This window comes from Pristiophorus japonicus, chromosome 15 (assembly GCF_044704955.1).
Source record: "Pristiophorus japonicus isolate sPriJap1 chromosome 15, sPriJap1.hap1, whole genome shotgun sequence".
NCBI lineage: Eukaryota > Metazoa > Chordata > Chondrichthyes > Pristiophoridae > Pristiophorus > Pristiophorus japonicus.
The window spans coordinates 85240479-85266367 of record NC_091991.1 but is presented as its reverse complement, the minus strand read 5'-3'; the positions used below and the strand labels follow the sequence as shown (position 1 = coordinate 85266367).

General features: G+C 49.0%; 1 protein-coding gene across 1 annotated transcript in view; it reads left to right on the top strand.

Annotated features, from left to right (window-relative positions):
- Positions 1–25889, top strand: part of svopl (SVOP-like) — a 126993-nt gene that overhangs the window by 58763 nt on the left and 42341 nt on the right. The window contains exons 5-8 of the mRNA XM_070901689.1: positions 2065–2189; positions 8691–8754; positions 11072–11197; positions 21592–21720. Of these exons, the coding sequence (XP_070757790.1) occupies positions 2065–2189; positions 8691–8754; positions 11072–11197; positions 21592–21720 (444 nt within the window). The remainder of the gene's footprint in view (positions 1–2064; positions 2190–8690; positions 8755–11071; positions 11198–21591; positions 21721–25889) is intronic.

Here is a 25889-nt window from a genome sequence, read left to right as displayed (position 1 = left end):
TTACCTGGCTCTGTGCTGCCGGCTATGCCGAACTGCACTGATTTCTCGGGCGGTCATTGTGGACGCACTTCCGGGCGGACGGGCCGGGGAAAGGTCCAAACTCACACCGGTGTCGCACCGAGAGGCGTTACACACCCGGCAAAGCTCTTCCCGGCGGTGCTGCTTAGTGTCGTCGCAAAACCAGACTGGAGGATCGTGACGGGGCGCTGGAGACCTGAACGCCGCCTTTCACACCGCTCCGGGGCGAAACTGGAAAATCCAGCCTTGGTCTCCTTACCTACAGAAGAATAGATGTGCCTTAGAGGGGGAGCAAGGGAGGTTCTCCAGACTGATTCCTGGGATGGGGGGATTGTCCTATGAGGAGAGATTGAGTAGAATGGGCCTATATTCTCTGGCGTTTAGAAAATTGAGAGGTGATCTCATTGAAATGCATACAATTCTGAGAGGGCATAACAGGGTGTAAACTGAGAGGCTGTTTATCCTGGCTGGAGAGTCTAGAACCAGAGGTCACAGTTTCAGAATAAGGGGCCATTTAGGACTGAGATGAGGAGAAATTCCTTCACTCAGAGGGTGGTGAATTTTTTAAATTCTCTACCTCAGAGGACTGTGGAGGCTCAGTCAATGAGTATACTCAAGACAGAGATCGATAGATTTTCAAACACTAAGAGAATTAAGGGATATGGAGACAGTGCAGGAAAGTGCAGTTACGGTAGATCAGCCATGATCTTATTAAATGACGGAGCAGGCTCGAGGGGCTAATTCTTATGTTCTTATACAATTGCATGAGGCTAGTTGAAGACATCTAAAGGAAGGAAAGTTTGCGGCGGTGAACTATCGATTGATTTTAAGAGAACTGCAGTTAAACTGTCATATTACAGGTACTACAGCGTGACTAACGCATGCTAGGCACAAAGCTTTTCTATGTATGTTAGTATAGTGGTCACGTTACTGGACTAGTAAATGCTGAGACCTGCACTAATAATCCAGAGAATGTGAGTTCAAAGCCCACAATGGCTGTTGGAAAATTTTGAATTCAGTTAGAAAAAAATGTTGGGAAAAAAGCTGGTTTTAGTAAAACTGACCATGAAGCTGATGAATTGCCATAAAACCCCAACTGATTCACTTATGTCCTTTAGGTGAAGGCAATCTGTTGCCCTTACCCAGCCTGGCCAATCTGTGGCTGCTCTCACACCTGCCTTGTTTAAAAAAATATTCGGCCCAAACTTGACCTGAATAAAGGTTTTCATAATTTGTCTCTTGCTTTACTTCAAATATTTTTGAAAAACCAATCAAGCATCATCATCATCATAGGCAGTCCCTCGAAACGAGGATGACTTGCTTCCATGCCTAAAAGGGATGAGTTCACAGGTGTTTCAATGAAGGACCTAATATTCCAGGTCCTGAACTACATCCCGAAGGGAGGAAGATGCCTGTGCATGGATTTTTTTAACGTGGGGTGGCTGTTGCACACCAGCCACCACACGGGCTTGACAGAGCTAGGTCTTGGTCCAGTGGCAAGGGTTAACCAAGACAACTGGAGACCAGCTCTGTTACACGGACCTAGTGCGCACACATATCGCAGTGTGGGCTGGCCCGTGCTGCCCCTGGGCCTCGGCTCTTTTGGGCCCCGATCACATCCCTCTACGAACTCTTGCCGCTCCTTCGCCCCGACCTCACTGCTCCTGCTGTACCTGCCCGCACTGCAGTCAGCCGTCGCCCTCCTGCATCAGCACGCGCTGCTCCCTGCAGTGGTATGCCGCCGCACACTGCTCCCTCTAATGGCCCCGGCCTGCTGATGGTCTTGCAGGCCGGGACCATGCCAATTTCCAGCCCGGACCGCCGCACGCTGCCCCCTCTAAGCAAGCAAGTACTGTTCGAGACTCGAGAGGAACGTTGTTCCACTAAATTCATCCTGGAGAATTGTGCATGCCGCACATGCTCAGACTGGAACATCGAAAACTATTTAATTTTTCTGGACAAGGCACACCGTTTCGGCAATATTACAAGTTGTTTTGTAAATGGGTAGTGTTGGAGCCTTTTTTCTCGCTTTGCTTTCTGTTCCAGGTTCTTCTCCTAGCCACTGTCTGGAGTTCCTATTACTCGGGCGTGACTTCGTTTGCACCCACTTACGGCTGGTTCGTCTTCCTCCGTTCCATGGTGGGATGTGGCGTGGCTGGCCATTCACAAGGGTATGAAGCATTTTGTCGTCTGCCTTTTCCTTTTTCTGACCAGTTACCGTATTGCCTATTGCTGCCACCGATGGGTCTCCAGCCGGCCTGGATGATACCTGTTTCAGTGTTTCCGACGGGTTCTTTGTTGGACCAACTGGGAATGGTTGTGAGGTCCAAGGAGCATCATCAAAAGCATCGGTCTCTCTGGGCTGGACTGTGCCTGAATGAAAAGGATAGAATAGATATAGGATGCGATTTGCCTGCTACACGTGATAGCCAATATTACAAGGTAGCGCTATTACGCTACTCTACTGTATCACAGGAATGTTTTAGATCACTATTGAATAAACTAAACTGGACTGCATACAATGCAACTATCTTTATTTAAACTGCAGCCAGTGTTTAGTGCAATCTGTAACCCCACACCACTTAAAGGGGATTAGACGGGTTTAAGTACACAAAAGGGAATTGGACCTTAACAAGGTGCTATTTACATATGTTTGTTCTTGCATTTAGTGCACCTTAATGAGATGCCATGATTTAATTGAATGGTGGAACAGGCTGTTTGCTTACACCTACTCCTATATTCCTCGATTGAAATAGGGAGCGATTTGAAAGGGTTGCTCCTCGATTTTTGGCTGCACTTCAGTCCCACGCTCTTGATCTTTGGGCACCCTGTGCGGAGGGGACTGGACAGATCGGAAGGCCTCCTTGTAGGACTGCTCCTGGGCATGGCCAAGGGGGCCATTAACCGGTCCAGGCAGCGGGTGGGCGAGGGGGTCATTCAGCCCGACTGCCTCCTTGTCTTCCGCGGTTACATCTGAGCCAGGGTGTCCCTTGAGATGGAGCATGCGGTGTCCACCGGTACGCTCGCGGCCTTCCGCGAGAGGTGGGCACCGGAGGGACTGGAGTGCATCATCACCCCCGGCAACCAAATTTTAATTTGATTTGGCAAGGTTCCTAGTTGATTTGGACATTTGTGGGTTCTAGCGCCCTTAGTAAAGAGGGGTACTTGATTTAAAATTCTATCTAAAATAGTTGAAATGGGGAAGAGGGTGAAAAATCAGGGACCAGATGGCTGTCTTTCAAAGATCAGAGGCGCAAAATTCCTCTCTCAATTTGCAATCTACAGACAAAATCTCAAGCACATTCACCAGAGAATTCAGGTTCAAATCCCAGACATGTTCCCCTTGAGAATTCAGGTTCATATAATCACAGGCATTGTGTCAATGATATGCTTTACTTATTACAAATGATTTGGGGAAATTAGTCAAACTTTGGACACACCAAGCCAGTCCAATTCACTCCATCCCTTCTGCTGTCAATCAATAGGATTCACTGTTGTTGTGTAATGCCTCAGGAGTGACTGTCGTCTCATTGTAGTTCGTTCTGCACACCAGCACATATTGACATAGTTGTGAATCCCTGGATATTGCTTCTTGTTGTTAGGTGCTTATTCTCTTATTATCTGAATAGTCTTGTTGTTAGTGAGAAGGAGGGTTAGGAAGAGGGAACGGTGTCATAGTGGTTATGTTACTGGACTAGTAATCCAGAGGCCTAGACTCATGATCTGGAGACATGAGTTCAAATTAAAATTCAGTTAATTAAATAAAGCTGGAATAAAAAAGTTAGTATCAGTAACAGTGACCATGAAACTACCGGATTGTCGTAAAAACCCATCTGGTTCACTAATGTCCTGTAGGGAAGGAAATCTGACGCCCTTACCCGGCCTGGCCTATATGTGACTCCAGACTCACAGCAATGTGGTTGACTCTTAACTGCCCTCTGAAATGGCCTAGCATTCCCCTCAGTTATAACAAACTGCTGCAAAGGAGTCATCATCATCATAGGCAGTCCCTCGGAATCGAGGAAGACTTGCTTCCACTCTTAAAATGAGTCCTTAAGTGGCTGTACAGTCCAATACGAGAGCCACAGTCTCTGTCACAGGTGGGACAGTTGTTGAGGGAAAGGTTGGGTGGGACTGGTTTGCCGCATGCACTTTCCGCTCCCTGCGCTTGATTTCTGCATGCTCTCGTGCTCAGCGCCTTCCCGGATGCACTTCCTCCAATTAGGGCGGTCTTTAGCCAGGGACTCCCAAGTGTCAGTGGGGATGTTGCACTTTATCAGGGAGACTTTGAGGGTGTCCCTGTAATGTTTCCTCTGCCTACCTTTGTTTGCTGTGGTCCCGAGGTATGGGAAATGGTTAACCTTTCCACGTTTCCAATGAGGAGTATCAATCAGCACGTGGACTACAGTGGTTCAAGAAGGTGGCTCACTAACATCTTCTCAAGGGCAAGTATGGATGGGCAATAAATGTCAGCCTTGCCAGTGACACCCACACCCTGTGAATGAATAAATACAATAAAAAATTCCTCTGCACCCACAGTTTAATTCATCATAATTACACATGTGAAGAATTACTCTGGAATCTTTAATGACATTGGTTGCAGTGACAAGAGGGATTTTTAGCCAAGGGTTATTTTAAACATAATCACATCAGGAAATTAATGTTATTTTAGAGGCCTGTGGGGAAACAACATCACTGGTATTTGATTAAACTTTGTGAAAAAGGGATATGAATTGGAAAGAGATAATTTGGCCATTTCTTCCATCATATGCTTTAAATATCTACATGTTACAAAAAGAAAACTTGTGTAGGATGAGTACTTCCTGTGCACAAACCTTATTTCCTGGTGTCACACGTTTGAGCCAATATTTACCACTGTAAATTGCTATGTCAACACCTCTCATTCAATTTTGCGATGTCAACGGTCATGATGTAGTCACAGATTCTGGCCACTAAATGGCCCCATGCAGCGAGTTTCTGAAGTCCCTCTGCCACCATCTTCTATGTATAAAAATACAGTCCTCCCAACTAAAACGTCCACGTTTAAAACAGACAGCCGCTTATATCAGTCGTAAAGCGATAACCAGTATCCATTTGCATTAACGTCAATTTCAAAGTTACCGGTTGTAGCATCTGAAGCTCTCCATTTGTTTTGCGGCAGAAACAAATGTGCTTACTCATTAGCTTGCACCTCATTAAGGATGCAAGAGTAAACATAAGTAAATAAGGCCTGAGCTTCAGCCCCTTACGCCTCCACCTCAATGAATTTTGAGCTCGGCATGACGTTGAGCTCTTTATCAGTCGCCCTCGCCTCCATGCCCACTTCTTTGACCAGGAGTCTTCCCCCTCCCTGCACAGCTGACCTATTTTCAGAATTCTCGCTCTACCTGGACCCTCTCCCTCTGGCCTCTTACCCTCTCCAGATCTTTTCATTGCGAACTGTGGGCGTGACATCAGCCGTCTCAATTGCTCCCCTCACTCACTCCAACTTACCTCCCTCTGAACTTGCAGCACTCCGCTCGCTCAGATCCAACCCCAACATTGTCATTAAACCTGCTGACAAAGGTGATGCTGTTGTAGGACTTTTCCCTACAGGTTTCAAACACAAAGAACACTGAGATTTTCCAAGACAATGGACTTTATTAAAAAGATTTAAAATGACTATAAATTCCTAGTTCAACACTACCGAGTACAGATTTAAAATACCAAACAAAACTACAAATTATCCGCTTACCGATTTCAGATTCAATACGTACATACAAGCAACTTCTATGCTCTAAGTTAGACAGTTTGTACAATTAAACCAAATCCTCCTACATGCAATAAATATGCACTCCCTTCAAGTTACTTGGTCATGTACACCTCCTCACAAGATTAATGCCCATTGACTTATGTATAGTTCGTCGAGTGATTAATTCGACCTCACTATATCTCCTAAATGGTTCTTCTTGCCAGCTTACCAAAAGTTCCCTCACGACATCTGCTTCTTGGAGACAGAAGATTCCTTTGTCGTTGTGTTTTATGGATCAAAAAAAAAACTGGTCCTGCATGGTCGCCGAGTGTCCAGTTGTGTTTGGCCAGAGATAACATGACCCTTTTGCTGATTGGCCAACTCGAATGTCCTTCAACATGCCTCTTCCTGTTTGATTCAAATGGCTTGTAGTGTGGAGTGCCCATCCCTGAGGATTTCCCTTCAGACAAATGATTTTTCTTCTCCCACAAGCCTTCACTGTTGTTGTTTGGTGAACCAACCTCTATCTTGTGAAGGCTGAGCGCCAACTCTCTGACACCTCCTCCTACCTCCCCCTGGACCATGACGCCACCACCAAACATCAAGCCATCATTTTCCAGACCGTCACTGATCTCATCTCCTCTGGGATTTTCCCTCCATGGCTGCTAAGCTCATAGTTCACCAACCCAACACAGCCCGCTTCTACCTTCTTCCCAAGATCCACAAAAAGGACTGCCCTGGTAGACCCATCATTTCTGCCTGTTCTCCCCCCATGGAACTGATTTCTTCCTATCTCAACTCTTTTTTTTTTCTCCCCTTGTCTAGTCTCTTCCCACCTACATCTGCGACTCCTCCATCGCCCTCCGTCACTTTAACAGTTTCCAGTTTCCAGGCCCTAACCGTCTGCTTTTCACCATGGACATCCAATCCCTCTACACTCCCATCCCCCACCAGGATGGCCTGAGGGCGCTCCACTTCTTCCTCGAGCAGAGGCCCAACCAGACCCCATCCACCACCACCCTCCTCCGCCTGGCTGAACTTGTTTTCATCTTGAACAACTTCTCCTTTGACTCCACTCATTTCCTCCAAATTGAAGGTGTTGCTGTGAGAACCCGCATAGGTCCTAGCTATGCCTGTCTTTTCGTGGGATACGTGGAACATTCTTTGTTCCAGTCCCACTCAGGTTCCCTCCCTCGCCTCTTTTTCCAGTACATTGATGACTGTATTGGTGCCGTTTCCTGCTCTTGCCCTGAACTGGAAAATTTCATTCACTTTGCATCCAATTTCCACCCTTCCCTTATATGGTCCATCTCCGACTCTTCCCTTCCTTCCCTCGACTTCTCTGTCTCCATTTCTGGGGAAAGGCTATTGACAAACATCCACTATAAGCCCACTGACTCCCACAGCAACAGGACTACACTTCCTCCCACCCCGCATCCTGTAAGGACTCCATTCCATTCTCCCAGTTTCTCCGTCTCCATTGCATCTGTTCTGATGATGCCACCTTCCATACTAGTGCTTCCGATATGTCTTCCTTTTTCCTCAACCGAGGATTCCTCTCCATTGTGCTTAACATGGCCCTGGACCGTGCCCATTCTATTTCCTGCATTTCTGCTCTCACCCCTTCCCCTCCCTCCCAGAACCATGATAAGATTCCCCTTGTCCTCATCTTTCAACCCACCAGCCTCTACGTTTAACGGATCATACTCCGTCATTTCCGCCTCCTCCAGTGTGATCCCACCACCAATCACATCGTCCCCTCACCTCCCCTCTGAACGTTCTGAAGGGACCGCTCCCTCTGTGACACCCTGGTCCACTCCTCAATCACCCCCAGCAGCCCCTCCCTTTCCCACGGCACCTTCCTGTGCAAGTGCAGGAGATGTAACACTAATTAACATGCAAGCGGAATGTCATCTTTGCTAAGCACAGAAAGGTCCTTGTTGAAAATATTTTGGATAATTGCCAGATCGCAGGATAATTACAGAAGTCGGAGGCCATTCAGCTTATGAGTTCATCCATTCAGTAATCTAGGAACCGGAGTAGGTCAATCAGCCCCTCGAGCCAGTCCCACCATTCAATCAGATCATGTCTGATCTGTACTTCATTTGCCCACTTTTGATTCAAATTCCTTGATCGCCTTATCTAACAAAAATTTATCGATCTCGGTCTTAAAATCTTCAATACCCTATAGACCCCCCCCCCCCCCACCCCCGCAGCATCGCAATAAATGATTCCACCTGCCCTATCCAGGAGTCTATTACATGTGTTGTTAAAAAGGAAAAAAGCGAGTTGCATTTATATAGCGCCTTTCATGACCTCAGGATGACCCCAACACCTTCACAGCCAATGAAGTACACTCTGTGTGTGAAGACAAACTTGTTGGTAGCAGCCCTAAATTTGCATTTCACTGACTTGAACCTGTGCCTCCTTGTTCTACTCTACTTGACTTAAAGCAATTTTCCAGATTTACAATTTCTGTGCCATTTATTTTCTTATTAAAAATCAATGGGCTAGAGAACGCATTGTGTTTGTTGTACAGAAGGCCTCCAGAATCTATGTATGATCTATCGTTGGTGTCACTGTTACAGAGGTGGTTTATAAGTGTTGGAATTTTCAAATGCTGTTTTATCTTAGTACTCTAAACCTTGCCATTTTCAGTAGTCCTTTCATATTGGTCATATCACCCATCATCTGGAGGTCTGTTTGATGGGGGAAATCACCAATGGAACATTTCCACATTATGATTCAGAATCTCTTCATACATCCAGAAAGGTTATGTTGTTCTTTGCTGCCTCTACATCACGTGTATGTGATTCTGTGCTACCTTTATTCCTCTCATTTCTTGCACCAGCACGATGGGCCGAATGGCCTCCTTCTCTGTTATATCATTCTATGATAACTATATGAAATGGTGACATCAATTTTATTTTCTTCTGCGCAGATTTATTCTCATGACAGAATTCATGCCCTCCAAATACCGAGGTCGCATTTTGCCTCTGGGACAGGTGAGAACAGGAGAGAAAGTCTGCGTGATCTGAACGGCTAAGGGCGTGAACCAAAATTCAACGGTTGGCAGGTTGACGGCTTGTATGGGAGAGATGTTTTTGAATTTTCCATCTCAACATCAAGTGACAGCCTTGATGGGCACTCACTCTCTCTTCCCTGAGGAGATGCTTTTTCCAGTCTTCAGTGGAAAATCTGTTCAAGAAAGAATGGGGAAAATTTCGATTTCGGGAGAGATGTATAACAGGCGGATAATCTGAAATCACTCCTTTTACACTATTGCCCCAGGTCCAAATTACCTCCACTACCCGGTTCTGCTCAAGACCATTTCTTGAGTGGATCAGCATGTGTGTGTGTGTGCAGATACGGGGGCAGCATTTTGATGTGCACATTTTAATCGGGTGGATGGTAGGGGCCTGGAGGAGTCAGTGGCGGACCTGATCGATTGTCACGGTGGGCCCATCATTAAACTGCGGTTGGCGCATTGCCAGTGGGCAGCCTGCCGATCGAGTGGTGGGAAATTGGCCAGGGGCAACCACTAGTCGAGGGCCTGCAGCAGCAGTTTAAAGGGGAGGTACGGTTCGCATCGGGATCCTAAAGTGGAGTGATGGGCAATACGAGCACAGGGGGTCTGCGGTGGTGACTGTTTAACCTTCCTGATGCGTTATGGGGCGAGACCCACAAGTGACCGGATGTGAAAAAAACCCACCTCCGAAAGCTCCACCTAATGCCAGCTGAGGGTCCCTTTAATTATGGCTGGAAATGGCCACCTCCCGACCTGCAGCACCCGTGATTGGTGGGCCGGAACAGGGACTGGCAGTAATCAGGCAGCCCAGACAAAATTGGCACCATGGTCTTAATTGCATCACTTGACCCCATTTGCCAATATGGGGCTTCCGCCTGGTTCTGATTAGGGTTCTGGTCACCAGGGTTCAGGTCCGCCCAATAAATAGCGGAATAGACTTCAATCAACACAGCTGCAAGTCAGTGCAACTGCCTGACGCTTCATTTTACTTTCAATATTGCTCTATGTTTTTAAGCATAAAACGGGCACGAGCAAGACAAAAATCGCCCCAATAGAACCGTATAAGTTTACAGCACAGAAGGAGGCCACTTGGACCCATCGTATCTGTACTGGCTCTTGGTTGGAGCAATCCGAATTTAATGCATTGCCCTGAGATTTTGCTGGGGAGAATGGAGTTAGCACTGGAAGGGGGTCGGAGTAAGTTGTTTGGTTAATATAAATGGTTCAATTTAGCCTTTACACTATTTTTAGTGTAACAACAAACAAGTTCAAGTAAATTCCTGTCAGTACCATTTCAATGGCGTCATGAACCCACTTGTCTCAGGAGCTATTGGCTGCGAGCTAGCCTTTTATCTGTTTCCCCTCCAATCCTGATCTGTTTTACTCTTCGTGTCTTTCTAATGCCTTCAGTCTGGCTGATGAATGCCATTTTTCAATAATGCTATCACTTTTCACTGTGTGACAGCTTTTGTTCTCAAGATCTGTCGATTTAACTCATCAAATGCGTCTTTGAAATGTTACACTACCCATACACGTTTCCATTGCCTGTTCTACCCTCCTCTCTGTGTAATCTTACACTACCTGTACACTTTACCTGATGTCCTTGTTTACAAATCCCTCCATGGCCCTCGCCCCTCCCCTATCTCTGTAATCTCCTCCAACCCCTCAAACCCCCGAGATGTCTGCGTTCCTCAAATTCTGCCCTTTTGAGCATCCCCGATTATAATCACTCAACCATCGGTGGCCGTGCCTTCTGTTGCCCGGTTCCCAAGCTCTGGAACTCCCTCCCTAAACCTCCCTCTACCTCTTTCCTCTTTCAAGATGCTTCTTAAAACCTACCTCTTTGACCAAGCTTTTGGTCACCTGCTGTAATTTCTCCTTTTGTGGCTCGGTGTCAAATTTATTTGTTTTGTCTTATAACACTCCTGCAAAGCGCCTTGGGACGTTTTACTACATTAAAGGCGCTATATAAATACAGGATGTTGTTGTTGTTCTATCCTCCTCTCTGTGTAATATTACACTACCCGTCCACTTTACCATTACCTGTCATTCTACCCTCCTCTCTCTTTGTTTTATTCAGTCTGATAAGGAAACTCTTTGCCTACCTTTTTACAATTCTGTTGAAGGAGTTTCAATCGAAATGCTAACCCACCTTTTCTCTCTCTGCAGGTTCTGACCGACCTGATCTTTGTTTCCAGCATGTTCCAGTTTTATTTCACTTTTCTTGTATAAAGAAGGTAGAGACCATTTATTAATCGTTTCATCATTATTTTCATCTTTTTTTTTTCTTGCAGATCTTCTGGCTCATTGGATCCACGATAGAGATCTTGCTGGCCTATCTAATTGTTCCCACGTTGGGCTGGCGCTGGCTGGTGCGTATCTCCACCATCCCCAGTATCATCCTGCTGGTGGTGTTTAAGGTGAGGCGACAGACTCCATCCACGCTCACAACCGCGATTTCAGCCGTCAACACGCCTCTCGTCCAAACATGTTAAATTGACAATAGGAAGTAGTATAGCCACTGAAGATCCTATAAAGAGGATACAGATCCTATATCAACAACAATTAATTGTGTGTGTATATATACATAGTGCCTCTAATATAGTAAAACGTCCCAAAGCGCTTCACAGGAGGATTGTCAGACAAAGAAATTGACACCGAGCCACATAAGGAGAAATTAGTGCAGGTGACCAAAAGCTTGGTCAAAGAGGTAGGTTTTAAGAGCATAAGAACATAAGAAATAGGAACAGAAGTAGGCTATATGGCCCCTCGAACCTGCTCCGCCATTCAATAAGATCATGGCTGATCTGATCATGGACTCAGCTCCACTTCCTTGCCCGCTCCCCATAACCCCTGACTCCCTTATCGCTCATAAATCTGTCAATCTCCGCCTTAAATATATTACAGAAGAACATAAGAATTAGGAACAGGAGTAGGCCATCTAGCCCCTCGAGCCTGCTCCGCCATTCAACAAGATCATGGCTGATCTGGCCGTGGACTCAGCTCCACTTACCCGCCCGCTCCCCATAACCCTTAATTCCCTTATTGGTTAAAAATCTATCTATCTGTGATTTGAATACATTCAATGAGCTAGCCTCAACTGCTTCCTTGGGCAGAAATTTCCACAGATTCACAACCCTCTGGGAGAAGAAATTCCTTCTCAACTCGGTTTTAAATTGGCTCCCCTGTATTTTGAGGCTGTGCCCCCTAGTTCTAGTCTCTCCGACCAGTGGAAACAACCTCTCCGCCACCATCTTGTCTATCCCTTTCATTATTTTAAATGTTTCTATAAAATCACCCCTCATCCTTCTGAACTCCAACGAGTAAAGACCCAGTCTACTCAATCTATCATCATAAGGTAACCCCCTCATCTCCGGAATCAGCCTAGTGAATCATCTCTGTACCCCCTCCAAAGCCAGTATATCCTTCCTTAAGTGAGGTGACCAAAACTGCACACAGTACTCCAGGTGCGGCCTCACCAATACCCTGTACAGTTGCAGCAGGACCTCCCTGCTTTTGTACTCCATCCCTCTCGCAATGAAGGCCAACATTCCATTTGCCTTCCTGATTACCTGCTGCACCTGCAAACTAACTTTTTGGGATTCATGCACAAGACTCCCAGGTCCCTCTGCACTGCAGCATGTTGTAATTTCTCCCCATTCAAATAATATTCCCTTTTACTGTTTTTTTTTCCGAAGGTGGATGACCTCACATTTTCCGACATTGTATTCCATTTGCCAAACCTTAGCCCATTCGCTTAACCTATCTAAATCTCTTTGCAGCCTCTCTGTGTCCTCTACACAACCCTCTTTCCCACTAATTTTTGTGTCATCTGCAAATTTTGTTACACTACACTCCGTCCCCTCTTCCAGGTCATCTTTGTATATTGTAAACAGTTGTGGTCCCAGCACCGATCCCTGTGGCACACCACTAACCACCGATTTCCAACCCGAAAAGGACCCATTTATCCCGACTCTCTGCTTTCTGTTAGCCAGCCAATTCTCGATCCATGCTAATACATTTCCTCTGACTCTGCGAACCTTTATCTTCTGCAGAAACCTTTTGTGTGGCACTTTATCGAATGCCTTTTGAAAATCTAAATACACCACATCCATCGGTACACCTCTATCCACCATGCTCGTTATATCCTCAAAGAATTCCAGTAAATTAGTTAAACATAATTTCCCCTTCATGAATCCATGTTGCGTCTGCTTGATTGCACTATTCCTATCCAGATGTCCCGCTATTTCTTCCTTATTGATAGCTTCAAGCATTTTCCACACTACAGATGTTAAACTAACCGGCCTATAGTTACCTGCCTTTTGTCTGCCCCTTTTTTTAAACAGAGGCGTTACATTAGCTGCTTTCCAATTCGCTGGTACCTCCCCAGAGTCCAGAGAATTTTGGTAGATTATAACGAATGCATCTGCTATAACTTCTGCCATCTCTTTTAATACCCTGGGATGCATTTCATCAGGACCAGGGGACTTGTCTATCTTGAGTCCCATTAGCCTGTCCAGCACTACCCCCCTAGTGATAGTGATTGTCTCAAGGTCCTCCCTTCCCACATTCCCGTGACCTGAAATTTTTGGCATGGTTTTTGTGTCTTCCACTGTGAAGACGGAAGCAAAATAATTGTTTAAGGTCTCAGCCATTTCCACATTTCCCATTATTAAATCCCCCTTCTCATCTTCGAAGGGACCAACATTTACTTTCGTCACTCTCTTCCGTTTTATATATCGGTAAAAGCTTTTACTATCTGTTTTTATGTTTTGCGCAAGTTTACCTTCGTAATCTATCTTTCCTTTCTTTATCGCTTTCTTAGTCATTCTTTGCTGTTATCGCTTTCTTAGTCATTCTTTGCTGACGCAATGACCCAGCCTCCTCAGCTCTCTGGAGCAGAGAATTCCAAAGATTTACTACCCTCTGAGAGAAGAAATTTCTCCTCATCTCAGTTTTAAATGGGTGGCCCCTTATTCTAAGACAATGTCCCCTCGTTTTAGTTTCCCTAGCAATTGTACATCCCTGTCTGGAGTAAAAATAAAACGGGGAAGGTGGCTCAACCGTGGCTAACAAGAGAAATTAAGGATAGTGTTAAATCCAAGAAAGAGGCATATAAATTGGCCAGAAAAAGCAGCAAACCTGAGGACTGGGAGAAATTTAGAATTCAGCAGAGGAGGACAAAGGGTTTAATTAAGAGGGGGAAAATAGAGTATGCGAAGAAGCTTGCCGGGAACATAAAAACTGACTGCAAAAACTTCTATAGATATGTGAAGAGAAAAAGATTAGTGAAGACAAACGTAGGTCCCTTGCAGTCGGATTCAGGTGAATTTATAACGGGGAACAAAGAAATGGCAGACCAATTCACGAAGGAAGACACAAACAACCTTCCAGAAGTACTAGGGGACTGAGGGTCTAGTGAGAAGGAGGAACTGAAGGATATCCTTCTTAGGCGGGAAATTGTGTTAGGGAAATTGATGGGATTGAAGGCCGATAAATCCCCGGGGCCTGATAATCTGCATCCCAGAGTACTTAAGGAAGTGGCCCTAGAAATAGTGGATGCACTGGTGATCATTTTCCAATAGTCTATCGACTCTGGATCAGTTCCTCTGGACTGGAGGGTAGTCAATGTAACACCACTTTTTAAAAAGGGAAGGAGAGAGAAAGCGGGTAATTTTATTCACCGGTTAGCTTGACATCAGTAGTGGGGAAAATGTTGGAATCAATTGTTAAGGATGAAATAGCAACGCATTTGGAAAGCAGTGACAGGATCGGTCCAAGTCAGCATGGATTTATGAAGGGGAAATCATGCTTGACAAATCTTCTGGAATTTTTTGAGGATGTAACTAGCAGAGTGGACAAGGAAGAACGAGTGGATGTGGTGTATTTGGACTTTCAAAAGGCTTTTGACAAGGTCCCACACAAGAGATTGATGTGCAAAATCAAAGCGGATGGTATTGGGGGTAATGTACTGACGTGGATAGAGAACTGGTTGGCAGACAGGAAGCAGAGAGTCGGGATAAACGGGTCCTTTTCAGAATGGCAGGCAGTGACTAGTGGCGTGCTGGGACCCCAGCTCTTTACAATATACATCAATGATTTGGATGAAGGAATTGAGTGTAATATCTCCAAGTTTGCAGATGACACTAAACTTGGTGGTGGTGTGAGCTGTGAGGGGGACGCTAAGAGGCTGCAGAGTGACTTGGACAGGTTAGGTGAGTGGGAAAATGCATGGCAGATGCAGTATAATGTGGATAAATGTGAGGTTATCCATTTTGGGGGAAAAAACGCGAAGACAGAATATTATCTGAATGGTGGCAGATTAGGAAAAGGGGAGGTGCAACGAGACCTGGGTGTCATGGTTCATCAGTCATTGAAAGTTGGCATGCAGATACAGCAGGCAGTAAAGAAGGCAAATGGTATGTGTTGGCCTTCATAGCTAGGGGATTTGAGTATAGGAGCAGGGAGGTCTTACTGCAGTTGTACAGGACCTTGGTGAGGCCTCACCTGGACTATTGTGTTCAGTTTTGGTCTCCTAATCTGAGGAAGGACGTTCTTGCTATTGAGGGAGTGCAGCGAAGGTTCACCAGACTGATTCCTGGGATGGCTGGACTGACATATGAGGAGAGACTGGATCAACTGGACCTTTATACATTGGAGTTTAGAAGGATGAGAGGGGATCTCATAGAAACATACAAGATTCTGATGGGACGGGACAGGTTAGATGCGGGTAGATTGTTCCCGATGTTGGGGAAGTTCAGAACCAGGGGACACAGTCTTAGGATAAGGGGTAGGCCATTTAGGACTGAAATGAGGAGAAACTTCTTCACTCAGAGAGTTGTTAACCTGTGGAATTCCCTGCCGCAGAGAATTGTTGATGCCAGTTCATTGGATATATTCAAGAGGGAGTTAGATATGGCCCTTATGGCTAAAGGGATCAAGGGGTATAGAGAGAAAGCAGGAAAGGGGTTCTGAGGGAATGATCAGCCATGATCTTATTGAATGGTGGTGCAGGTTCGAAGGGCCGAATGGCCTGCTCCTGCACTTATTTTCTATATTTCCCCTATGAGTGGAAATATCCTCTCTGCATCCACCTTGTCGAGCCCCCTCACTATCTTTTGTGTTTTGATAAGATCACCTCTCATTCTTCTGTATTCCAATGCGTATAGGCCCAACCTACTCAACCTATCCTCAGAAGTCAATCCCCTCAGCTCCGGAATCAACCTAGTGAACCTTCTCTGAGGAGCGTCTTAAAGGAGGAAAGAGAGGTAGAGAGGCGGAGAGTTCCAGAGCTTAGGACCGAGGCAACAGAAGGCACGGCCACCGATGGTTGAGCGATTATAATCAGTGATGCTCAAGAGGTCAGAATTAGAGGAGCGCAGACATCTCCAGGGTTTGCGGGGCTGGAGGTTACAGAGATAGGGAGGGGGGAGGCCATGGAGAGATTTGAAAACAAGGATGTGAATCTTGAAATCGAGGCATTGCTTAATCGGGATACATCAAACCTATATCGAGGGTACAGATCCTATATGGAGAGTAGGTTGTAACCCTACTTCCTCTACCACCTCAATTCTACTCCTCGTCTCTCTTCTTACCCCTCTTCCCCATTCAAGCTGATATTCTCTCCCCCTCCAATCCCAATGTTCATGCTAATAATCTCTTTCTCCAATCCTTTGCGTCATGCTGAAAGGTGCCAGCCATGGCTCACTGGAAGCACACTTGTCTCAGAGACAGAAGTTGTGGGTTCAAGCCCCCAGAGGTGTGAGCACATAATCTAGGCTGACCTTCCCAGTGCAGTACTGAGGGATGCCGCAATTCAGATGAAACGTTAAACCGAGGCCCCGTCTGCCGTCTCAGGTTAATGTAAAAGATCCCACGGCATTATTTGAGGAAGAGCAAGGGAGATCTCTGTGTGCTGGCCAACATTTATACTTCAACACATAAAACAAATTATGTTGTGTATAGAAGAACTCCATGAGGCTGAGCTAAACTTAGTGTGACCTTAGTCTTCTTTATTACAACTCCAGAGTGCCTTAACAACATGGCAGCCAACCTTTTATACTGGCCCTGCACGTGTGTGCAGGTGACCATTAGGACTCCAACAGTCGCGCCCTCTGGTGGCAAGTATTACATAGTTACATACATAACAGATTATCTGGTCATTATCTCATTGCTGATTGTGGTACCTTACTGTGTGCAAACTGGATGCCGCGTTTCCTACAATAGAACACTGAATACACTTCAAAAGTCCTTAATTCACTGTAAAATGCTTTGGGACATCCTTGGGTCATGAAAGATGCTATATAAATGCAAGTTCTTTCTTTCTTTAACCCTCCTTCCCTCCCCACCCCCTCCCCCCCAAAATACTGCTTCCAGATATTCCGCCCTGCTCCCATAAGGTGCTGCTCCCAGCTTCTTCCCACCCACCTCCCGCCCCCACTCCCCAAACACCTCTCCTGAGTCGTATTGTCACCGCAGTTAGTGATTCACGCTGCTACACAATGTGGCCAGGAAATTCTGATCTGTGAGAATCTCCACACACAGTATGCAGCTGAGTTGAATCACTTACACAAGCAGTAACAGGAGCTAGGAGCCTTGGGTTGGTGCTGAGGCGAGTTGGGGGAGGAGTCTGGTCTATGTTGAAATTTAAGCATCATGCAAGCAAGCAAGAAGCTCCATAATTGCTAAGCTTATTGGGACTAGTGATGAGGCACAGCTGGGAGTGTAACTCGAGTCTGCCGGCTGCCTAGCACACTATGCCACATCTATCACACCCCGTTACAACTATGAGATTTGGTTGGGTTTTCAACTGAAGATTGCATCGTAGCTATACCCGACCTTGCCCTCAGCTCAAGTCCGCACATGTAACCCTGCCAGTGAGGATCAGTGGATCCCAATCATAAGAACATAAGAAATAGGAGCATGTGTAGGCCATTTTGCCCCTCTCGAGCCAGCTCCACCATTCAATAAGATCATGGCTGATCTCCACTCCACTTCCCCGCCCGCTCCTCATAACCCTTGACTCCCTTATAATTCAAAAATCTGTCTATCTCCACCTTAAATATGTTCAATGACCCAGCCTCCACAGCTCTCTGTGGTAGAGAATTCCAAAGATTCACGACCCTCTGAGAGAAGAAATTCCTCCTCATTTCCGTTTTAAATGGGCGACCCTTTATTCTGAAACTATGCCCCCTAGTTCTAGATTCCCCCACGAGGTGAAACATCCTCTTTACATCTACCCTGTCAAGCCCCGTCAGAATCTTGTACGCTTCAATAAGTATATGCCCAACCTGCTCAATCTTTCTTCATAAGACAAACCTTTCATCTCAGGAATCTACCTGGTGAACCTTCTCGGAACTGTTTCCAATGCAAGTATATCCTTCCTTATACGGAGACCAAACCTATACGCAGTACTCCAGGTGTGGCTTCACCAATGCCCTGTACAGTTGCAGCAGGACTGTCCTACTTTCAGAGGTGGGAATCCTAGCCCAAGGTTGCTGTGCCCATCACACTGCCACTGTTACTGTTTCCTTGACTGAGATCAGCAAATTCAATAAAGATCAAGGACTGAACCTGGGACCTCCGAGTAGGGCTCAGTGCTACATACTGCTCGCTTACTGCTGTGTGAGTGGGAGAGCCTTATCCTTTGGTGGATCTGAGAAGCATAGAAACATAGAAAAATAGGTAGAGGAGCAGGCCATTCGGTCCTTCGAGCCTGCACCACCATTCAATAAGATCATGGCTGATCATTCCTTCAGTACCCCTTTCCTGCTTTCTCTCCATACCCCTTGATCCCCTTCATCATAAGAGCCATATCTAACTCCCTCTTGAATATATCCAGTGAACTGGCATCAACAACTCTCTGCGGCAGGGAATTCCACAGGTTAACAACTCTCTGAGTGAAGAAGTTTCTCCTCATCTCAGTCCTAAATGGCCTACCACTTATCCTAAGACTATGTCCCCTGGTTCTGGACTTCCCCAACATCGGGAACATTCTTCCCGCATCTAACTTGTCCAGTCCCGTCAGAATCTTATATGCTTCTATGGGATCCCCTCTCATCCTTCTAAACTCCAGTGAATAAAGGCCCAGTTGATCCAGTCTCTCCTCATATGACAGCCCAGCCATCCCTGGAATCAGTCTGGTGAACCTTCGCTGCACTCCCTCAATAGCAAGAACGTCCTTCCTCAGACTAGGAGACCAAAACCGAACACAATATTCCAGGTGAGGCCTCACTCAGGCCCTGTACAACTGCAGTAAGACCTCCCTGCTTCTATATTCACATCCCCTAGCTATGAAGGCCAACATACCATTTGCCTTCTTCACTGCCTGCTGTACCTGCGTGCCCACTTTCAGTGACTGATGAGCCATGACACCCAGGTCTCGTTGCACCTCTCCTTTTCCTAATCTGCCGCCATTCAAATAATATTCTGCCTTCGTGTTTTTGCCCCCAAAGTGGATAACCTCACATTTATCCACATTATACTGCATCTGCCATGCATTTGCCCACTCACCTAACCTGTCCAAGTCACCCTGCAGCCTCTTAGCGTCCTCGTCACAGCTCACACCGCCACCCAATTTAGTGTCATCTGCAAACTTGGAGATATTACACTCTATTCCTTCATCCAAATCGTTAATGTACATTGTTACAAGTACAACAAATCTTAATTGTTATTTTTTGTTTTTTGCTAAAACCTCAGCTAAGACATTGACAAAAACATTTATTTGACCAGTGTTCCCATCAGCACTTGCATGTGACTGGAAAACTTCAACAACTGAAAAATATTCAGCAAGATATTTCAGCACAAAGTTCACATTCCAAAGAGGACAAGGCCAGTGATTTGTTGGGAATGTCGCAGAAATCTCTAGTCATTGCTGAAAAGCAGGGAATTGACCAAAGAAATCCAAATTATGGCCCAGTTTAAGGAACAAAGAATGAGTGTTTTCAACCTGGGTGTGGGATTTCCTCGCTGTTTCTGTTGGAAATGTGATAAGATAATCTGCTGTAACAGGAGAAGCGAGAAATGCGAACCAAATAAAATGTACTGTACATTTTAGGTGTGTTCAATTGCTTATTAACAAAACACTGCTGCTAGCGAAACCATGTTGTGCAGTGCCAAACATTCCACCATTTGCCCAACAGCTGATATAGCATTACACGCTTTTGTATAAAGCTTTGTGTAATGTAGTCACATGACTTTGAGTTGGAATTAATCAGCAGTGTTCTGGTAGTGGAATGGAGAATCGCTGATTCAGTGGATAGATTTATATTATTTAATGTTATGTAGGTGTCCTGTCCTGATCTGTCCTGCCCATCTCCATGGCCTCGTCCCTCCCTATCTCTGTAATCTCCTCCAGCCCCACAACCCCCCCTCCGAGATACCTGCGCTCCTCTAATTCTGCCCTCTTGAGCATCCCTGATTAAAATCGCTCAACCATTGGTGGCCGTGCCTTCTGTTGCCTAGGCCCCAAGCTCTGGAACTCCCTGTCTAAACCTCTCCAGCTTTACCTCTCTTTCCTCCTTCAAGACGCTCATTAAAACCTATCTTTTTGACCAAGCTTTTGGTCACCTGTGCTAACTCCTACTTTGGCGGCTTGGTGTCAAATTTTTTATTCTCCAGAATACTCCAGTGAAGCTCCTTGGGATGTTTCACTAGTTTAAAGGCGCTATATAAATACAAATGTTGTTGTTTTAATGTAGGCTACATCCATAACTGCTTCATTTCTGCCTAAATGTTTGTGATCTTGGCAAATTATAGCAATACCTCCATAACTGATGAGCAACAATGGCTCCATCTCATATCTTGGCTCTAATAAGCACATTTCCATTTCCCTCCCATAACAGATTGTACTCAACATTTTCTCCATAGACTCCAGCACTTGTCCCTTTAGGAGTTGCTAAAATCTTTGTCACATTGGTTGTTGGTCATGAGAAGCATTTGAGGCTCCTTCGTGGCTCCATTCCTCCACTTATTCATCCCTATACTCACTCCCCTCCATCGAATCATCCATCCACTCATCAATACACCCACCCACCACCCCTCCATTCACCCACCATCCCTCCATTCACCCCTCCACTCACCCACCACCCCTCCACTCACCCACCACCCCTCCATTCACGCACCACCCCTCCATTCACGCACCACCCCTCCATTCACCCACCACCCCTCCATTCACTCACCATCCCTCCACTCACCCACCACCCCTCCACTCACCCACCACCCCTCCACTCACCCACCACCCCTCCATTCACCCACCACCCCTCCATTCACCCACCACCCCTCCATTCACCCACCACCCCTCCACTCACCCACCACCCCTCCACTCACCCACCACCCCTCCATTCATCCACCACCCCTCCATTCACTCACCACCCCTCCACTCACCCACCACCCCTCCACTCACCCACCACCCCTCCACTCACCCACCACCCCTCCACTCACCCACCATCCCTCCACTCACCCACCACCCCTCCACTCATCCACCACCCCTCTATTCACCCCTCCATTCACCCACCACCACCCATTCACCCACCATCCTTCCATTCACCCCTCCATTCACCCACCACCCCTCCATTCACCCCTCCATTCACCCACCATCCTTCCATTCACCCCTCCATTCACCCACCACCCCTCCATTCACCCCTCCATTCACCCACCATCCTTCCATTCACCCCTCCATTCACCCACTACCCCTCCATTCACCCCTCCATTCACCCATCACCCCTCCATTCACCCACCACCCCTCCATTCACCATCCACTCACCCACCTATTGCATATCCATTATGTTGAACATCCATTATCTCTTTTTTTCAGTGTATTCCAGAATCGGCACGTTACAGTGTCTCTGTGGGGAGCACTCAGACTGCCATGAAGACCCTGAATTACATTGCAAAGATGAACCGTTCCTGCCTCCCTCAGGGCTCTTTGACAGATATTCAAACGGTAAGTGCAAAAAATACCCTCATATCCATCGTAAGTAAATTCCTGGTAATGGGAGAAGACAACATTCTCGTATCACTAGAATAATGCAGACTTGGTGTTAAAATAAGATCTTTGGGGGAATTCCAAGTTTGGCAGATTTCTAATCCAAAAAGGAAAGAGGCAATTCTTGATTTAGTTCTGGGGAATAAAGTGAGTAATTCATTGATATGAAAGTAGGAGAACAATTGGGGAAAAAGTAACGACAGCATAGTTAGATTCAATAAAAGAATTGTAAAGAGTCAAAGATAAGGTTGCTGGATTGGAAAAAGGCAAAGTTCAGCCAGATAATATGGGATTTGGCCCCAAAAACTGGACATAAATGTTAGCCAGCAGGTCAACGGATTAGCAATGGGACATCTTCAAATATAAAATGCATAAAGTACACAATAAATATATTCCTACAAGGTAAAAAGGGGATGGACGGGCAGTGGGATTAGTTTTGGATCAGACTAGCAAAGAGCTGACATAATCATAATGGTTCATGTGGCCACCCTCAGTAATGCAAAGATAGTTGAGCCAAAGCCAGCAGGTTGAAGGGTTAATAGAAACCCTGGTGGGATATTTTTCTTAAAACATTGGTTTGTTGCATCCTCCATTTATAAAGGCTGTTTATGAAGAACTGTTAATGTTGGTGCACTATTAACTGCAAACATTACAGATGTCATTTTACAAGCCGGGTTCCTTCAATCGGGGCTGCTGAGGAGATAACTCAAATTTTACATTTACCTATTTGATGAGAAAATTCTGATCCAGACTAACTTGACCATACCTTCTTTATTGGGCTTGGGGGAGCTCCATTTGGCCTCAGTGCCCCTGGGCTACTAAGGGAGTGGTTAAACCTTGTGTAACTGATGCTTACTATCTAAGTTTACACAAGAAGAATAGACATCTGGGCAAGGTCGAGCACCAGTTGAACTCTGTCCCAGCAAGGGCCGGCACTGTCAGGACTGGAGGGGAGATGCTTAAAGTGTGGAGAAGGTTGAAATTCAAAGCCTTGATTACATTTTTTTTTAAAACCTGAGGGCTGAAATTGCCTCTTTTTCTAAGGCCCGTTACTGCCTCAAAGAGATGGTAATGGGGCGGTAAGGCCTTACCGACCGTGGGCAGGCAGAGGGTGTGACCGAAACGGGTTTCTGCCGTGCCCAGACATTCCGCCCCACCCGACGTTCAGACCCCTGGCCGCCCGACGCTCAGACCCCTGGCCGCCCGACGCTCAGACCCCTGGCCGCCCAACGCTCAGACCCCTGGCCGCCCGGCGCTTGGACCCCTGGCCGCCCGACGCTCGGACCCCTGGCCGCCCAGCGCTTGGACCCCTGGCCGCCCAACGCTCAGACCCCTGGCCGCCCGGCGCTTGGACCCCTGGCCGCCCGACGCTCGGACCCCTAGCCGCCCGGCGCTCGGACCCCTGGCCGCCCGGCGCTCAGACCCCTGGCCGCCCAACGCTCAGACCCCTGGCCGCCCGACGCTCGGACCCCTGGCCGCCCGGCGCTCAGACCCCTGGCCGCCCGACGCTTGGACCCCTGGCCGCCCGACGCTCGGACCCCTAGCCGCCCGGCGCTCGGACCCCTGGCAGCCCGGCGCTCAGACCCCTGGCCGCCCAACGCTCAGACCCCTGGCCGCCCAACGCTCAGACCCCTGGCCGCCCAACGCTCAGACCCCTGGCCGCCCGGCGCTCAGACCCCTGGCCGCCCGACGCTCGGACCCCTAGCCGCCCGGCGCTCGGACCCCTGGCCGCCCGGCGCTCAGACCCCTGGCCGCCCAACGCTCAGACCCCTGGCCGCCCAACGCTCAGACCCCTGGCCGCCCAACGCTCAGACCCCTGGCCGCCCGGCGCTCAGACCCCTGGCCGCCCAACGCTCAGACCCCTGGCCGCCCAACGCTCAGACCCCTGGCCGCCCAACGCTCAGACCCCTGGCCGCCCAACGCTCAGACCCCTGGCCGCCCAACGCTCGGACCCCTGGCCGCCCGGCGCTTGGACCCCTGGCCGCCCGACGCTCGGACCCCTAGCCGTCCGGCGCTCGGACCCCTGGCCGCCCGGCGCTCGGACCCCTGGCCGCCCGGCGCTCGGACCCCTGGCCGCCCGACGCTCGGACCCCTAGCCGCCCGGCGCTCGGACCCCTGGCCGCCCGGCGCTCGGACCCCTGGCCGCCCGACGCTCGGACCCCTAGCCGCCCGGCGCTCGGACCCCTGGCCGCCCGGCGCTCGGACCCCTGGCCGCCCGGCGCTCGGACCCCTGGCCGCCCGACGCTCGGACCCCTGGCCGCCCGGCACTCGGACCCCTGGCCGCCCGGCGCTCGGACCCCTGGCCGCCCGACGCTCGGACCCCTGGCCGCCCGGCGCTCGGACCCCTAGCCGCCCGGCGCTCGGACCCCTGGCCGCCCGGCGCTCGGACCCCTGGCCGCCCGACGCTCAGACCCCTGGCCGCCCGACGCTCGGACCCCTGGCCGCCCGGCGCTCGGACCCCTGGCCGCCCGACGCTCGGACCCCTGGCCGCCCGGCGCTCGGACCCCTGGCCGCCCGGCGCTCGGACCCCTGGCCGCCCGACGCTCGGACCCCTGGCCGCCCGACGCTCGGACCCCTGGCCGCCCGGCGCTCGGACCCCTGGCCGCCCAACGCTCGGACCCCTGGCCGCCCGGCGCTCGGACCCCTGGCCGCCCGGCGCTCGGACCCCTGGCCGCCCGGCACTCGGACCCCTGGCCGCCCGGCACTCGGACCCCTGGCCCCCCGACGCTCAGACCCCTGGCCCCCCGGCGCTCGGACCCCTGGCCGCCCAACGCTCAGACCCCTGGCCGCCCGGCGCTCGGACCCCTGGCCGCCCAACGCTCAGACCCCTGGCCGCCCAACGCTCAGACCCCTGGCCGCCCGGCGCTCGGACCCCTGGCCGCCCGGCACTCGGACCCCTGGCCGCCCAGCGCTCGGACCCCTGGCCGCCCAACGCTCGGACCCCTGGCCCCCCGGCGTTCGGACCCCTGGCCGCCTGCCGCTCGGACCCATTTAACGCAGGCCGGCGACCCCTTAACGCCCCCGGGAGAAATTGCCTCACGGGAGCGCAGCCACCGCCGGTCGGTGCCCCGACAGCTTTACGAGGCGGAAAGCTGCCAGTGGCTGGGCGACGCATCCGTCCTTAAAGGAGAGGGCGCATCGCCACGGCCGCCATTTTATTTTAACTGTTGGCCGACTCTGCAGTCGGCCCGACAATGGCGGCCACGAGTTCGGCCGGGCCACCAACAGGTAGCCCGGCACCCCCTCTTGGGTGTTGGGCTACTGGCCTAGCCAAACCCTTCCCTGGTGACCCAGTGGGCACCACAGAGTCCTCACTAGGCCTCACAGCGTCCCTCCTCTTTAACTGAATAGGACGTTGCTATGCATCGCGCTGACCTCATCACTGCCGCGCTGAAGGCCACCGCCTCTCTCCCAACACGAACCCGCCCCGACACCATCTCCAACAGCGCCCCAATGTGCTAGGAGGCGGTGTCACCGTTGTTAAAGAGCCAAATTTCTGCCTCTTCCCTCCGACTCGCCAGGCGGTAATACCTCGAATTATCCACCTGAACCGGGGCGGAGGGAAATTTCCTCCCCCCACCCCGATCTTTGGAGCCTGTGTTTAGCCAGTCAAAAACCACAGTTTTTTAGCTGTGGATCGTGCCTCCAAAATGGGCAGTTAAGCGGCTGAGGGGCCGAAATTCATCGTCCCTGAAAGGACCACTGCCGTGGGGTTTGGGCGGCCGATCAAAAAAATCGATCGGCCGCCGTGGTCGGGTGTTCTTCCCTCCCCAAGCCATATTTAGCCGGAAAAAGGCGGGCTGAAGCCGCTGTAAAGGTAAGTTTGCGCTCGGCAGCGTGCAGGCCACTGGAAAGTGGCCAGGACAGGGATTTTCACCTACAAAAAGATGTGACTTCTTCAGGCAGTGCCTCCGCGAGGTATTCGAGTCGATGCTCAAGTGCGACACCGCTGGAGTGTTGCCGCGATTGGGGGCCTTTGGTAGGGAAATAGTTTTATTAATTTTAGTGTTTTTATGTCAGATTGCATCATCCGCAGTATTTAGCTTTTCATATAGTTTTATTAATTGTTTTGGCTCCATTAAACCCGCTGAGTACTGCTCAGAGGTTTGCACATACCCCTGTACTTT